Raw genomic sequence first — 15394 nt, 5'->3', positions numbered from 1 at the left:
TTTAGGACGTCTGGGTGTTTTGGGGGAAGGTGGGTGCTGAAGGGCTGGGGACTCGAGGCTTTTGCCTGCCCCTGCCTGTGCGCAGTGGTCTTTGGGCTCGCCCCAAGACCCTGCAGCGTGCTTGGGCTCTGATCCACCGATCAGCTCAGGGGCACGGCACAGTAAGTCACTGTGCCCCGGTGTCCCCAGCGCCAGCCTCAGGCATGGGCACCTTTCCCAGCGTGTCCCAGACCCGCCCAGCCCATGCGTGCCCCCGTTCCCCTGTCCCCAGCCCAGCACCTCGGCCCCCCAAGCCCGGCGGGGTGCCCCGGGGCCTGGCTTGTTTGTGGGGCTCTGCTGGTCCCTGAGCCGCAGCCCTGGCACCGACGGCTGTGGGAGAGCATCCCCAAGCTGGGGCACCCGGCCGGGGTCCCCTGGCTTGTCGGGCAGCGTTGGGAGGAGCCGGTCACAAGCAATAACCTCCGACATGCCCCGCTCCGCACCCAGCCCCTCGCCTCCTTTTTAATGTGCCTTTAATTGCAGTGGTAAGGTCGGGGCTGGGAGTCCCTCCCAGCAAGCCATAAATCAGGGCTGGAGCAGGACGGTCTAAGCCAGAGATAAGCACTGATTGCGCTCCTCCCTCCCGGCTCGCTGCCTCCGCGATAAATGGGGCTGCGATGAGGCCGGGGGGAGCGAGACCAGCACAGTAATCACATTTGGCGCTTCGTTCCTGCCCTGCTGACGTTTCCCAGCCGCTAATGAGTTTAGCAGGGCCGAGGGAGGGGGGATTTTCAGGGGGACTGTGAGACGCAGCGCTCCCCCGGCGCGGGCTGGTGGGAAGGGGCCGGGGGCGGCCGTGGTGCTGCGGGGGCTGAGCTGGGGTCGGGCCTGGTGCCCCCTCTTGGTGCGTGGAGAGGGCATTTGGCACCCCTGGGGGGGGCACCGAGCCCGGTGCTTGGCCTCAGCAGCAGCCCACCCGGTGGGCACCCAGCTGCTGCACCCCTGTGGGCGCCCACCCGTGGTCCCCCCTGCTGCGGGTGCCCCAGGACAGACCTGTCCTCCCCCAGGTCCCGCGTCCCTTCCTGCAGCCCCTGCGCCACCCCGCCTGGGGGACAAGCCGTGAGGACGCTGCGTGTCCCCACCCCTGTCCCTCTCGGGGACAATCGTCCCCCTGCGCTCGGCGGTGGCCGCGCGGCTCAGCCCGCAGCCGGTGATGGTGACGGATGGCTCCGCTCTGCGGGCTGCCGGCGCTGCTCCGTGTCATCGACAGCTCAATCGATGGCCCTGGAGGGGGCCTGAAGGGCAGCGCGCATCCAGCCCAGGGACACGGCGCGGGCACGCTCGGCCTGCCTGAGCCCCGTGTGCCCGTCACGCTGGTGGGTCACCCCGGGGACCTGGGCCCACGCGGGCTCCCGTCACCCGTGGGTCACCCCGGGGTGCTGCGGACGGGTGGGAGCCGCCACGATGGGGTGGGCAGGAGGTGGCCGCGGGAGCTGGTGGTGGCCCAAAGGCACTGCACCGTGTCCCTGGCATCCTCCAGCCCGTGCGTTGAGGCTGGCCCAGCTCGCCGCGCCTCGCGCCATCGATCGGGCAGCGTCTGAGCAGCCGCTCGCCCCTGCCCACCCGTCTCCTCTTGTCGGGCTCTGTTTGAGCAGGGAGCCCGGCGGGCTCGGCGCGCAAGCCAAATATTTGGCTGCTGCAAATTGGTGCCTGGATCAATTACGCTGCGGCTGGCAGGGGCCGGGGGCCGCCCCCTCTCCGTGTGCCCCGTCCCGGTGCGTCCCCTCCTAGGGCACCACGAGCTGCACCGGGGGTCCCTGCCCGGGTGGGGGGCTTTGACTGTGCCCTGGGAGGGTTGGTCCCGGTGCTCTCATGCCATGGGGACAGGGCGGGAGGTGGGGACAGAGCAGTGTCCCCCCGTGGGGACAGTCCCCAAGCGTGGGCTTGGTCTTGGCCCCGACGCCCAAGGGAGCAGCCCTCAGGGACAGGTGGAGTGGGCTGGGCGGTGGCACTGCATGGCACCAGTGTCAAGAGCGTCACTGTCACTGCGTGGCTCCCAGTGTCACACGGCGTCACTGCATGGCCCCTGGGGTATGGCGTGGTGTCGCTGTCACTGCATGGCCCCCACGGTGTCATGTGTTGTCACCATCACCGCACGGTCCCACACGCGCCAGGTCCCACACGGCCCCGAGGCACTGCGCAGCGTCACTGTGCCTCCCTGCTCCGTGGGGTGTCACACGGCGTCACCGTCACCGCGCGGTGCTCAGGGTGTCACTGTCACGGCGTGGCCACGGGGTGCCACAAAGTTTCACTGCAGCTCCCATGGGTTGTCGCACGGAGTCACCGTCAGTGCCTGGCGCAGGGGATGTCACACCGCGCTATGTCACCGCATGGCCCACGGGTGTCACGCAGCGTCACCGTCACTGCCGTCCCACAGTGTATCACACAGCGTCGCTGTCACTGCATGGCCCATGGGTGTCACCCAGTGTTGCTGTCACTCCAAGGCCCACGGGGTGTCACAGTGTCACTGCACAGCGCAGGATATCCCCCACAGCCACTCCCCTGCACATCCCGTGGGCTGTCACCAGTGTCACTGCACGCCCCTGGGGTGCGCTGCGCCCCGTCCCTGTCCCTGCCAGCCCTGGGGACAGCCAGGGGACAGGACAGCGTCCCCGTGACCGGCTGCCCAAGGGCACAGGGGGAGGAAGGTCCCCAGCAAATACCGGTCACTGCGTGACATCAGTCCCTGTGCCATGGGATGACGAGTCACCTCGGGGACACTGTGTCCATGTGCCCAGGGGACAGCGCTGCAGTGGCCAAGAGCTGCGAAGCTCCGGGCTCAAACCAGCAGCGGCCCCGAGCCCGCTGTTCCCAGCCCCACCGGGGGGACACATCGCCGTGGTCCCTGAGACTGTCCCCTCTGCCCACCCCATCCCGTCCCCCGCTGCCAGGCAAGCAGTGATTTTCCATCAGTCACCGGCTGTCCCAATCAACCAGGCTCTAATTAAGTGTCGGTGTTGGCAGCCCTTAATTGCCAAGCAGTGGGAGGGTGGTGGCCCCGCTGTGCCCGCAGCCTGTGTAACGAGAGGCGGCACGACATGGCCGGGCTGGGGGCTGCCAGGAGGACGTGGTGCCCCCACCTCGCCCCCCAGCCACGACAGGGTCACCCCGCAGGACGAGGGACAGTGCCGGGCACGGGGCTGGGTGTGCTGCCACGTCCCCATACCAGGGCTAAGCCAGCTGGCCAGCTAGCCCGTCAGCCAGCCAGCTAGCCCCCAAAGTCAACCAACTAGCCTGCTGGCCAGCTGACGAACTGGCTAGCCAACCAGACTGTCGGACAACTGGCCACCTAGCCAACTAGGCTGCCAACCAGCCTGTTGGTCAGCTGGTCAGCTAGCCAACCAGCCAGCCCACTGGCCAGCTAGCCAACCAGCCAGCCAACCAACCCACCATCTGGCCAGCCAACCACCCGCCTACCCATCTACCAAGCAGCCGACCAGCTAGTTGGCCAGTCAGCTAGCCACTTGCCAGCTGGCCAGTGAGCTACCAACCAGGCAGCCAAGCAGCCCCCTAGCCGTGTGGCTAGCAGGACAGCAGACTGGCCAGCTCTCTAGCAGAGCGTGCAACCAGCCAGCCAGCCAAAGAGCCATCCATGCATCCAACTAGCCAGCTAGCCACCTGGCCACCAGCCATCTGCCCAAAGAGCCAGCCAGCGGTCAATCAGCCTCCGGGTCGCCAGGCGGACAAGCAGCGCTGCCTGTGCAGTCGTGGCCCTGCCCCGTGCCTCAGTTTCCCTTGTTTCATCCTCCCAGAGCTCCATTGCAGTGCCCAGGCTCCGTGCCGTGTCTTCACAGACATCACTGGGCTGGAAAACTCATTAACACCCTTGTTTAATCACCTCTGCCTCCTAGCAAGGCAGTCATGGGCCCTTTGTGCAAGGGGTGTAGTGTGACTGTGGGTGATGCACGCGTTTGTATGCGTGCATGGACACACGCGCCCACCTGTGTGCACACAGCCCTGCTTGCACAAGTGCAACCTAAACACACACACGCACACGCGTGCCCATCTGTGCATACATGCACACATCTGTACGCGCACGCGCACACAGCTCCTCTCCCCCGCGTGTGCCACGCGTGCGCCACGCTCCGCTCTGCAGCACCGCCACGGTCCCTGGGCTCCGCGGCACCCCATGGAGATGGGGCTGGGGGCTGGGGGTTGAGTGCTGGGTGCCCCCCCCCCCCGCCCCGTGCCACCCCACGTCCACAGCAATCCCAGCACATCCAGCACGCCACGTCAGCTCCTGAATCCGCTCGGCTGTCACGGGAGGGGAAACTGAGGCACGGAGCAGCTCCGACCCCACCACGTGGCCCCGGCACCGCCTGCCCTCTCCCTTCCCCAGATCCTCCCTAATGAGCTCCCGAGCGAGCAGCGGGGCCGTGGCCGCCCACCGCCGCCCCGTGCCCCCGCGTCGTCCCCCGCGCCCCCCGAGCATCGATCGGGCCCCCCGCCGGCGGCGGCCCCTCTGAGCCCCCCGGCCGCCCACCTCCGCCTCATTATGCAGAGCAAACAGCCGTGGGCTCGGCTGCGCATCGATTCTGCGGGAGCTGCTGTTTGCTTAACCTTTGCAGAGAGCGGCGGCTGCTCGCGGCGAGCGGAGCCGCAGCCGCTGCCTCTCGGCTTTGTCCTTCTCCATCCTGCACCTGCCAGCGGGGCCCTGCGAGGCTGGCTCCCGGCGCGCTCCTCCGAGGGGCTGCAGTGGCCACGTGTAGGGGGTGGGGATGGGGACACGCTGGGGGCTCTGGCATGGGTCACCCGGGACGTTGTCCCCACCCGCACGGCTCTGCGGGCACAGGGTGGTGGTCGCCGAGCTGGATCTGCAGGGACGTGGTGGCTGGGGTGGTGGCGGTGCCATGGGGACCTTGTGGTCCAGGATGGGGAGGTGGCGGCCAGGGTGGTGGCAATGCCATGGGGACATGGTGGCCGGGATGGTGGCAGTGCCATGGGGATGTGGTGGCACAAGGTGGTGGCAGTGCCATGGGGACCTTGTGGTCCTGGGTAGGGAGGTGGTGGCAGTGCCATGGCGACCTGATGGCTCAGGGTTGTGGCAATGCCACAGGGACCTTGTGGTCCGGGGTGGGGACATGGCTGTGGTTGTGCTGTGGGGACGTCGTGGTGGCCCAGGGCGGCGAGGAGGGGTGGGGTGGTGGCCGTGCCATGGGGACACGGTGGCTCGGGGTGGTGAGGTGGCTTGGGGTGGCGGCCGTGGTGTGGGGACGTGATGCCCCAGGGCTGTGCCCCCGCCATAGGCACACAGCAGGCAGGGACAGCGATGCCCCTTGTCCCTCGTCCCTCGTCCCTCAGCATTAGACGCGTGCCCTGATACGGGCGGGGGTGCACCACCGGGACCCTGCCGCGGCCACCCCGTCCCTGTCTGCGTCCCTGTCCCTGTCCCCACGCAGAGCCCCATGCCCACCCACGGGAGTGCCGTGCTGGAGGGTGACTCACGTCGCCGTGGCCTCGCCGAGGCGTATTTTTAGGAGCTCATTAAAAAACGAAAAGAAAAGGGGGGGAGAAGGAGAAAAGAAAGGGGGAAGCGGCGGTGGAGCAGGACTTGTCCTTCCCCCGGTGACAGCTCGGAGGGGGCACGGAGCCAGCACGGGGGCCAGCACCCCCACACCAAAATACCTACAAACCCCAAAAAGCCCCCAAAGCCAGCGCCTTGTTAAACCACCAGGAATAATTGCCTCCTCCTCGGGAGCTTCTTATGAAACATGATTTTTTTTCTTTTGGGGCATCTCCATCCTGCTCTCCGGCGAGCGGCGGCGCGGGTCGGAGCTGGCTAATTGATTCCTGCTCGCTGATTAAATTCGAGGCCCTTTGCGGGAGCAGCGGGGGGATGCGGGCACCGCTCCGGCGATCGATGGGCTGCCAAAGCCCCCATGGCCCCGCACGGGGACGGTCCCCGCATCCCCGGCTTCATTAGGGGGTTGGGTGTTGGTTTTGTCCCCAAAGCGTCCCCACGGAGAGGGGACAGGCACGGGCACACCCTGCTGTGCCTCCTGTGGGTGCCGCCACCCGTGGGTGCCACCGGGGCTGATGCCACCGCTGCGCTGCCACCCGCCCCAGGCCACCGAGGCGGCTGAGCCCTGCGCGTCCCGGGGCTGCAGTGTCACTCGGGCGGGTGTCACCGGCAGCAGCCCCGGGGGCTGCTCTGCTGCCACGGTCCCCGCGTCCTCGTCCCGCTCCCCGCCGCTGCGGTTGGGCCCCGGTGCCGGAGGCGGCTGTCACTTCCCATCGCGTCGCCGGCCGCTGCGGCCGCCCGAGATGCCAAGCGATGACGAGCGGGCTCGCAGCCCCCCAGCCCCTGGGTCCTTGGTACGAATGTGGGGTGACAAGCGGCAGAGCAGGGCCACCGAGCCCTGGGGTGCAGAGCGAGCTCTGCCGCGGGGCTTTGTCCCCGCTGTCACCGCTGCGGCCACGTGCACGCGTGCGCCCGCTCCCCCAGCAGCGCTCCGGTGCCATCTGGGGGGCGGGCGCGCACCCCTGTGGCACGGCCGGATTGGGGACACCGTGCTCGGCCCTGCTGCCACCAGCGGTGACATCCCACTGCACGGCCCCACGTGGATCTCCATGTGGGGCCGGGTCGGGGTGAATGTGTGGGGCCGGGGGGGGGGGACTTGGGGATGATGGGGACATGGCAGTGGGACAGCGAGGACCAAGGTGCCACTGGAGCCCTGCTGAGGCAGGACAGGGAGGGACATCCGAGGGGTCACCGGGCACCCGCCCGCCTTGCGCCCCTCCAGCCCGGTGGCACGCCGTGGGGACGCGGGGACGTGGCCACCAGTGGGGATTGGGTTGGGGCTTGGGGCGCACAGAGCAGCGAGGCTGTCCCCAAGCGCCCTTCTGGGACAGGCACCCAAGGGACAGGCAGCGTGGCACCGCCGGGGTGCTGGGGCTCCTGCGGCCTGCGTCCCCCTTCCCAGCTGCTCCGTCCCTGGCTGCCTCTGTCCCTGCTGGGGACACCGCGGGTGGCCCTGGGGACATCCCCAGGTTTGGCCCCGGCGGCTGCGTCCCCAGTCCCCAGAGTGTCCCCGGGCCGTGGGTCCCAGGGGTGCGGGTGTCCTGCGGGGGGACAGCTCCGGACCCGGCGGGGCCACATGGGGTGGCCGGAGGGGACGCGGGGTGACACGGGTGACCCCGGGTGGGGAGCCGTGGCAGTGTCCCCAGGGAGCTCTTGGGGGACCACGGGGCAGGGAGGGGACACGCGGGGCCGGGGGACCTGGGACAGCCCAAGGGGGGGACACGGGGGGTGGGCGTGGTGGTGGGGGCGTGGCCTCGAGGGGTGTGGCGGAGGGGGGCGTGGCTCCCACCCGGTGCGCGGCAGGGAGGGGGCGTGTATAAGGAGTCAGTGGGCGTGGTCACGGACGGAGGGGGCGTGGCCAGGGAGGAAGTGGGCGTGGTGAGGGAGGGAACGGGCGAGTTCACCGCCGGGCTGGGCGTGTCCACAGCTGCTGGGGGCGGGTCCGTGTGCAGGAGGGGGCGTGTCCTTGGGCGGGAGGGGGCGGGCCCTGAGCGCGAGGTGGGCGTGGTCTCCCCGTAGGGGGGCGTGGCTTCCCGGGAGGGGGCGTGTCCGGGGCGGGCGGGCGCGGAGCGCACCGGAGCCAGCGGAGCGGAGCGGCACGGAGCGGCCGCCGCCGAGCCCCGCCGCCGCCTCCCTGCCCGCCGCCGCCGCCGCCGCCGCCCTGCCCGCCGCCGCCTCGCCCCCCCCCGCCGGCACCATTGCCCCCGGCGGGCGGCAGCGCGCCCCGGCCGGGCGGCGGCTCAGCCTCGGCCGCAAAACTTTGCTGGCGGCCGCGGCGGGCGTGGTGATGGTGCTGGTGCTGGTGGTGCTCATCCCGGTGCTGGTCAGCTCGGCGGGCACCGACGGCCGCTACGAGATGCTGGGCACCTGCCGCATGGTCTGCGAGCCCTACGGCACCGCCGGGCCGCTGGGCGAGCGGGGCCCCCTCCCGCCGCCCTCCACCTTGGTGCAGGGTCCCCAGGGCAAACCGGGCCGGCCGGGCAAGCCGGGCCCGCCGGGACCCCCCGGGGAACCGGGGCCGCCGGGGGCTGCGGGGCCGCCGGGGGCGCGGGGCGAGGCAGGGCGGCCGGGACCCCCCGGGCTGCCGGGGCCGGGGGCCACGGGGGCGGTGAGCACGGCCACGTACAGCACGGTGCCGCGCGTCGCCTTCTACGCCGGCCTCAAGAACCCACACGAGGGCTACGAGATCCTCAAGTTCGACGACGTGGTCACCAACCTGGGCAACAGCTACGACGCCGCCTCGGGCAAGTTCACCTGCGCCATCCCCGGCACCTACTTCTTCACCTACCACGTCCTCATGCGCGGCGGTGACGGCACCAGCATGTGGGCCGACCTCTGCAAGAACGGCCAGGTAAGGGCCGGCCGCCGCGCCGGGCTGCGCGCTGCAGGGACCGGAGCTGCTGCCGCCTCCCTCGCCCTGCAAAAGGGCTCTGGGGCCTCCCCGGGGTGCCCTGACCTTCCCCCGGCCCTGGAGGTGCACCCCGGGAGTGCCCTGCCCGCCTCCTGCTAGCAGCAGTGCGCTCCGGGTGCACCCTCGGGGTGCCCTGCCCTTCTCCCAGCCCCGGGGACGTGCTCTGCGTCCCCCCCAGGGTGCCCTCTCCTTCTCCCAGCTCCGGGATGCGCTCCAGGAGCACCCTGAGGTGCCCCGTTCTCCTCTCCCACCCGGAGATGTGCCCTGGGTGCCCCCCCGGGGTGCTCTCTCCTCCTCCCAGCCCCACAAACAAGGCTCTGGATGCCCCGTCCCTTTCGCAGCGCTGGAGATGTGCTCTGCCCGTGCACCCAGGGGGCACTGATGTGTCCCTGGGGGTCCTCTGGGTCCTTTTCTTGGCCCTGCAGATGTGCCCTGCCATGCCTTTGGGGTGTCCTCGTGGTCCCCTGCCAAGTCCCTGAGGTCCCTTGTCCTCCCTGGCCATGCCAGCCTCCCCATGGACCATGCAGGCTGCCCTGCCCTGGGGACTCCTCTGCAGGGACAGCATCTGCAGTGGCCTCGAGGGGGGCACCGAGCAGGCTGCGTAGCCCCTGCCCCGCATCCTGGGCACCACAACCCTGGAGCTGGGTCCGCAGTGCCCGGCACCTGTTTTGGGAGAGATGTCCCTACCTGCGGCCAGCTGCGCAGCCACGCACCCGTGGGACATCCTGCCTGCCCTGGGGACAGCTCCTGGGGCACCCTGGGCGACCCAACGATGGGACTGGCTTCCTGGTGCTGGTGCCTTCCCCCGGTGCTGGTGGCCTCCCCATGCTGGAGGGCAGCTCGGGGCCGTGGTGGTCCCTGCGTCACCCTTGAAGGACATCTGCACAATGGGGAGGGGGGGCAGAGGCTGGCCCTGGCCCTGCCACCCCTGCCCTCCGGCAGCCCCCCCAGCCCTCTCCATCCCCAAATCCTCCAAATTCCGAGACGCCCCTGAGCACCATCCCCGAGGTTTTTGGGTGATGCCCGAAACGGCGCCTCTTCCCCCCGCCGTTCCCCCCACCCGCGACTCGAGGCACAGATCCTCAGCCTTCGCTGGAGCCTTGGCTGTCACACTCGAAATGTCACCCGAGCTGAATTTCCTCCGGTGTCACCGTGGCGGCTGCGGCACGGTCGTGCTACCGCGGCCGGGATCCATCCCCGGGGAAGGACGGGCAGGGAATCGCGGCAGCGCTGCCGCTCCCCCCGGCTCCTGCCTGCCGTTGCTTTTGCCGTTTTATCTTCCCCCCACGCGAAGCCCCGCTCCAGGCACCCTGATGCACTTCAGCACGCACCCGAGTTTAAGCCTCCAGGCTGCCAGATTAAGCCAAGAGTGAGTTATGAACCCAAAATCGTCCTCGGGCTGTGATCGCTGGGGAGCTGAGCACCCCCAGCACAGCTGCTGCGCTCCAGCGCTTCGCTCCGAGAAGCTTCGGGCTCGGCAGGGCAGGAGCCCCCAGCATCTTAACCGGGGCTGCTGTGACCGAACAGTTGGATTTTTCTTTTAGTTGTTTTTTTTTTTTTTTTTTTTTTTTCCCTCCCTTCGCTTGCACCTGCTTTTCGCAGCCCTGAACTGGGGGATCGCGGCGATGCCTGAGCGCACCGGGTGCTTTTCCCCGCAGTGACGACTCGGAGCATCACCCGATTGGCGTCCGCTGCTCGCGGGGTGAGCATTTCCCACGGCACCTGGATGGCTTGTTCCTTCCCTAAGAAGCCCACGCAGTGATTCGGGAACCCGACCCCTCCCAAAACCAATCTGGAAGGGGGGGGCACGACCACCCCGTCCCTTTCTGCATCCTCGCCATTCAAAGCTTGGGGTGCCAGGGCAAGCGCGAGCCTCTGGTGAACTGTGGGGCCCACGCGCCGTGGGCTTGTGCCGGCGCGGCGAGGCGCTAACAGATGCGTTTCCAGAAGCTACAAAGCCCCTGTCAAGAGTAAATAAAATCAGCCGGGCGTGCGCCTGCAATACAGCTTAATCATCGTAACGGCGGTCTTCGTCGGGCGCCTGAATCGCAGCCATCTCCACGCGCCGGGTACTAATTACCAACAAGATATCACCACTCAAATATTTATAAATAAGCAGCTCGGGAGGTGGCTGAGTGCTTTGGGCGGGAGGGAGGGCTGGCACGGGGCTGGAGCGGAGGGAGTTTAAAAAGGTACCAAAAAAATGTATAAAAAAGCAGAGGAATTGGGCTTTCTGCTCAGGAAACACAGCCCTGCGAGAGCGAGGCGATGCTCAGCCGGCCCGGGGTGTGCTGGGATGAGGGGGCTGCACCCCGGGGGGGTCGGGGGGGCACCCACTGAGCACCCCTGGGCGCAGGGGCCGGGGTCACTGCGGTGCCTTTCGGGCTTTTGTTGCTGCCAGGGCTGCGTGGGGCGAGCCGGCGCCGGCAGCGTCCCCACGGGAAGGCTGCAGATCACCAGATCACCCTTGGACTTCTCTGCAGTCCTCGTGCCCGGCTCGGTGACCTGCTCCTCGCAGAGGTGACGCCCCAGGGGACGCGGTTGGCTTCTCTGTGAACAAATGTCGCTCCCGGCATCGGCCAAGCCCCCAGCCCCAGCCCCAGCGGGAGCCCCCGCGTTATTTTTACGCAGGAATAAGCTGCGGGGCGGCGAGCGCTGGAGAATGCTGCGGTTTGGTGCAGCCCCGGCCCCTCCGGCCCCATCCGTCCCGGGGGGCACACACCATCCCCCCCGGCCCCTGCTCTGCTCCCACGTCAGCCCCGGCCCCAGGGAGCGCGAGGTCCCGCAGCCCATCGCCCCCGCACCACCGCCCCGGTGCTCGAGTTAATGAGAGCCAGGGGAGCCCCGGCGCCGGGAGGGAGCAGCTCCTGATGATTAATTAGCATTAATTATTCTTATTTGTATTAGCTTGTAGCCGTTTCGGTGAGCGGCGAGGAGAGAGCGGGGCGATGAGTTGGTCTTTGGGAGAAAGGCGAGCGGTCGGGACGGGCGGGCGGACGGGGCGGCTCAGTTGGGTTGGAGCTGGGTGGTGGTGGGAGTGCGGCCCCGCAGCACAGGGGTGCCACCACCACCTCGTCCCAGCCTGTCCCGTCCCCACGGTGGGTCCGGAGGTGCCACCTGGGTGCAGGAGCGGATGTCACCACAGTGTCACTGTTGCAGGGCGAGGGCCATCCTTGTTTTGTAGGGCTGTGCCACGTCCCGTGGGGTCACAGCAGGTTTGGGGTGGGACTGGGGACCCCGGTCCCTTGCGGCTGGCAGCCGGTGGTGGTGCAGGTGAGTGTCCTGGTGCAGGCACCGTCCCCAGCTGGCCCTGTGGCTGTGACAAGTGACGGCTGGGCTGCAGTGGAGCCGACGGCGGTGAGAGCAGGGTGCAGGTGACTCCATGGGCACCACGGGGACAGCACGGGGACTGTCCCCAAGGTGGGACAGAGGGAGACGTGTCCGTGGGTCTGCAGGGACGTGGGCACCCGCTGCGCCCTGGGGAGCCCAGATGCGCCCAAGGGCAGCGTGTTTGGTCCCAGGCACGTGCCGGAGGGACCGGTGTCCCCAAACACCCCGTGACGTCCTTCCGTGGTGGGGGACAACAGGGGACGGGGCATGGGGCTGCGACGGCTGCAGTGGCCGGGGTTCGTGGGGCAACGGGCTGCCTGCATCCCGTGGGCGCAGCCTGCCACCGGGGGGACTATTCCCAGCCTTAGGGTCACTTGGGTTGGTGACAGCAGCCAGCCCCCCCCGCTGGCTGCCATGTCCCCATTTTGAGCTGCTTCTCCCTTCCCACCCCCTCTCTAGGGGCTGCGCTCTTCCCCATGGCAGTGCCGTGGGGAAACTGAGGCACGGAGCAGTGCTTGGCCGCCTGTGCCACCCCGGTGTACCCTGCTCCCTGTGTCCCCTGGAGTCATGGGGACACAGTCAGGGGACGTCCCCTGTGTCATGGGGACGAGGCCGTCGGGACGACGTGGTGGCACCCCCTCCTCCCCTGCCGCCGTGGAGCCGGGAGCTGCTCAGCCCGGCCCCGGCGCTGCCATTTATCTTCCCTGGTTAGCGAGGAGGGCTGGCGGGCGTGCGGTGACGAGGCGGCCCCTTAACGAGGGAAGACGGATGGCACCGCGCGGCTCCCGCTGCAGCGGGGACAGGGCTGGGGGTGGGCGGGGGTGGCAGAGCCAAGTGGCTCTTTCTGCTTCCCCTTTCCCTCTGCTGCTTCCCACCCTCCTCTTCCTCACCGCAGCCCATGGGGTGCGGTGGCAGCGTGTGGCCAGCCGCCAGCCCGGCTGCGTCCCCCGGGGAGTGGGGTGCTGCACCCGAGAGCTGCCCCCCCCCCCAGGATGGGGGTGCTTGTAAACTGCATGGTGCGATGTGGTGGGGTGGAAATAGGGTGACTTTTAGCGTGGTGATGGTGCTGGTGCTCGTGACGGCATGAGGGGTGTCTGCGTGTGTGAGAGCGATCCCCGTGGGACTGTGCTGGGCCATCAGTAGGTTCCAGAATGAACAGCTCCTGACTGGTGGGGTTCTTCGCTCCCATGGGCTGGGGAGACGCCGCTGCCTCAGCTGTGCTGCCTTTACCCCCAAAGGCTTTTGGGGGTGGCCTTGCTCTGTCCCCAGGGGTGGCCCTGACCCTTGGCTGTGGGTGCCGCGGGTGCCGTGGGTGCATCCCTCCTCCTGCGGCTGGTTTGGGGCCCCGCAGCTGCTCAGCGGAGCCTCCCCGAACAGCGCCAGCCAATTTAGAGCCCATTCTTGTCAGTTATAATTAGGAGCCACTTCTCCCCGGTGCATCGCTTTGTATTTCACACGGGATTTTACCTGCCGTCTTGTCACTGTCACCCGGCGCTGTGAGATCTCGCTGCAAGGCTCCGGCGCCGGCTTAGATTTGATTACCCAAATAATTCTGTATCAGCAGCAGGCTCCAGCCGCGGCGCTGCTTCTCCAGGAGGTTTTGCGTCTGCTGGGCAGGCGCGGGCTCTGCCGGGTCCTCGCTCGGGGGCAGCTGTTGATGTAAGCATCCCCTCCCGCCCCACACCCGAGCTGTGGCCCCGTGTCCGAGCCTGCCGGGCTGGGAGAGGCTCAGGGGGCTGCTGGGTGCCACCGTGGTGGCAGAGCCCTGCCAATGTCCCCATGCCGACGCTGTCTCCTCGGTCTGGGTCCCAGTCACCCGTGGGTGTGGGTCTGAGGCAGCCTGGAGGGAGTGGGAACCGTGCCCCCAGGCACCCATGGGTGTCCCACGGGCATGCAGGAGCCGTTTGCAGCTGCAGACGAGCAGCAGCAGCACAGAAGCTGCTCTTCTGCATCCTCCGCAGCCGGGGCTGAGGCAGGGACATCAGGACGTGGGGCTGATGCCGGGGCTGGGTGCCCCTCGGGGTGCCAGAACGTGGGGTCAAGATGGGGACGTGGGGACCCACGGGTGAGGGAGGGACGTGGGATGCAGCCAGGCTAACGCCGTGTCCCCTGCGCAGGTGCGGGCCAGCGCCATCGCGCAGGACGCGGACCAGAACTACGACTACGCCAGCAACAGCGTCATCCTGCACCTGGACGCGGGTGACGAGGTCTTCATCAAGCTGGACGGGGGCAAAGCCCACGGCGGCAACAACAACAAGTACAGCACCTTCTCGGGCTTCATCATCTACTCGGACTGAGCCTGGACCCGCGGCATCGCCCCGCGGCCATCCAGCCCCACGGCACCTCCCCACGGCACCCCCCGACGCCCACCCAGCCCCACGGCACCCCTCTGCCATGGTTTGGACCCATGGGATCCCCGTCCTCCGTCCAGCCCCACGGCATCCCCCCAACTGCTGTGCAGCCCCATGGCCACCCCCTGCTGCTGTCCAGCCCCACGGCGTCCCCTTGCTGCTGTCCAGCCCCGCAGTGTGCCCCCGCTGAGGTCCAGGACATCCACCCCGGCTGGCTGTGGGGCCCCAAAACCCCGCTTCCCCACCACCCGCTCACCCCGCCGCTGCTAATTCGGGGCTGGGGGAGCAGAGGGGCAGCGGGCAGGCAGGAGCTGGGGGAAGCCCTGCGCTGCCCCTTCCCACCCCGTGTCCCCTGGCTGTGACCCGCTTCGCCCCACGGTCCCCGCTGCGGGCGCGCCGGGCTGTATATATGTACAGGATGCGCAGCTGTCCTACGGGTGTCCCCGCCCCGTGCCGGGGCTGTGCCAGGGGGGCCACCGCTGCCTGGTCCCGGGCGACTCGATGGTAAAGCAGAGCTGTGACCTCTCCCCGTGTGCTGTCTTTGTCCCTGCGTCGGGCACAGCCGGTGTCCCCAGCTCTGGGGACAGCGTCCCGTGGGCTCGTGGCTTCCTGGGGCACGTCCCCGACAGCTCAGCAGAGGGAAACGGGGGCACCAGGAGGGGCCCACGTCCCCTTTGGGTGGCTGCAGCCTGTCCCCAGGTGCCAGTGTCCCCATCGGAGCATGGCTGGGGGTGATGCGGCGATGCCACCAAGGTGTCCCCAAAGGGTCCTGCCCAAAGGCAGGGTCCTGCCTGTCCCCTTGGGGGGCTGCCAGCAGGCCTGCCCCCTCAGGGGCTCGCTATCCCTGTGGTGGGGTCCCACAGGAGTGCAGGGATGTGGCGACAGGACGTGGTGACAGGACGCGGTGACACCTCTCGAGAGGTGGCACCGGGCGTGGGGACATCGCCTGGTGGCCCCTGGGGACACGGGGTGGCTGTGGCGACGGGCTGGGGACCCCCCATGCAACTTTCTCAGCCCCAGTGAGCCGGGAGGGGAGGCGGGGAGCGGCGACCCGGCGCTGCCGGCTGGGGAAGGGGCAGCCCGCCCCCAAGCCCCCGGCCCCGGCAGCGCCCCCGGGACCCCGACATGGCGGCGGCCCGCGGCCGCCGGGACGGGGCACGGCGGGACTACAGCTCCCGTGAGGCCCCGCGCGGGAGGAAAGGGGCACGTGGTGCGGGGGAGCCAATGGGAGGCGGCGGAGCG

At 68.8% G+C, this 15394-nt stretch overlaps 1 protein-coding gene across 1 annotated transcript; it reads left to right on the top strand.

Annotated features, from left to right (window-relative positions):
• Positions 1-7847: 7847 nt before the first annotated feature.
• On the top strand, positions 7848-14677 carry C1QL1 (complement C1q like 1). The gene is made up of 2 exons (XM_035566906.2): positions 7848-8411; positions 13919-14677. The coding sequence occupies exons 1-2, from the start codon at positions 7848-7850 to the stop codon at positions 14096-14098; spliced, it is 744 nt and encodes a 247-aa protein (XP_035422799.1). The 3' UTR covers positions 14099-14677.
• Positions 14678-15394: the final 717 nt, after the last annotated feature.

This window comes from Cygnus atratus, chromosome 25 (genome assembly GCF_013377495.2).
Source record: "Cygnus atratus isolate AKBS03 ecotype Queensland, Australia chromosome 25, CAtr_DNAZoo_HiC_assembly, whole genome shotgun sequence".
NCBI lineage: Eukaryota > Metazoa > Chordata > Aves > Anseriformes > Anatidae > Cygnus > Cygnus atratus.
The sequence above is the reverse complement of the archived record's forward strand: the minus strand, read 5'-3'. Positions and strand labels throughout refer to the sequence as shown.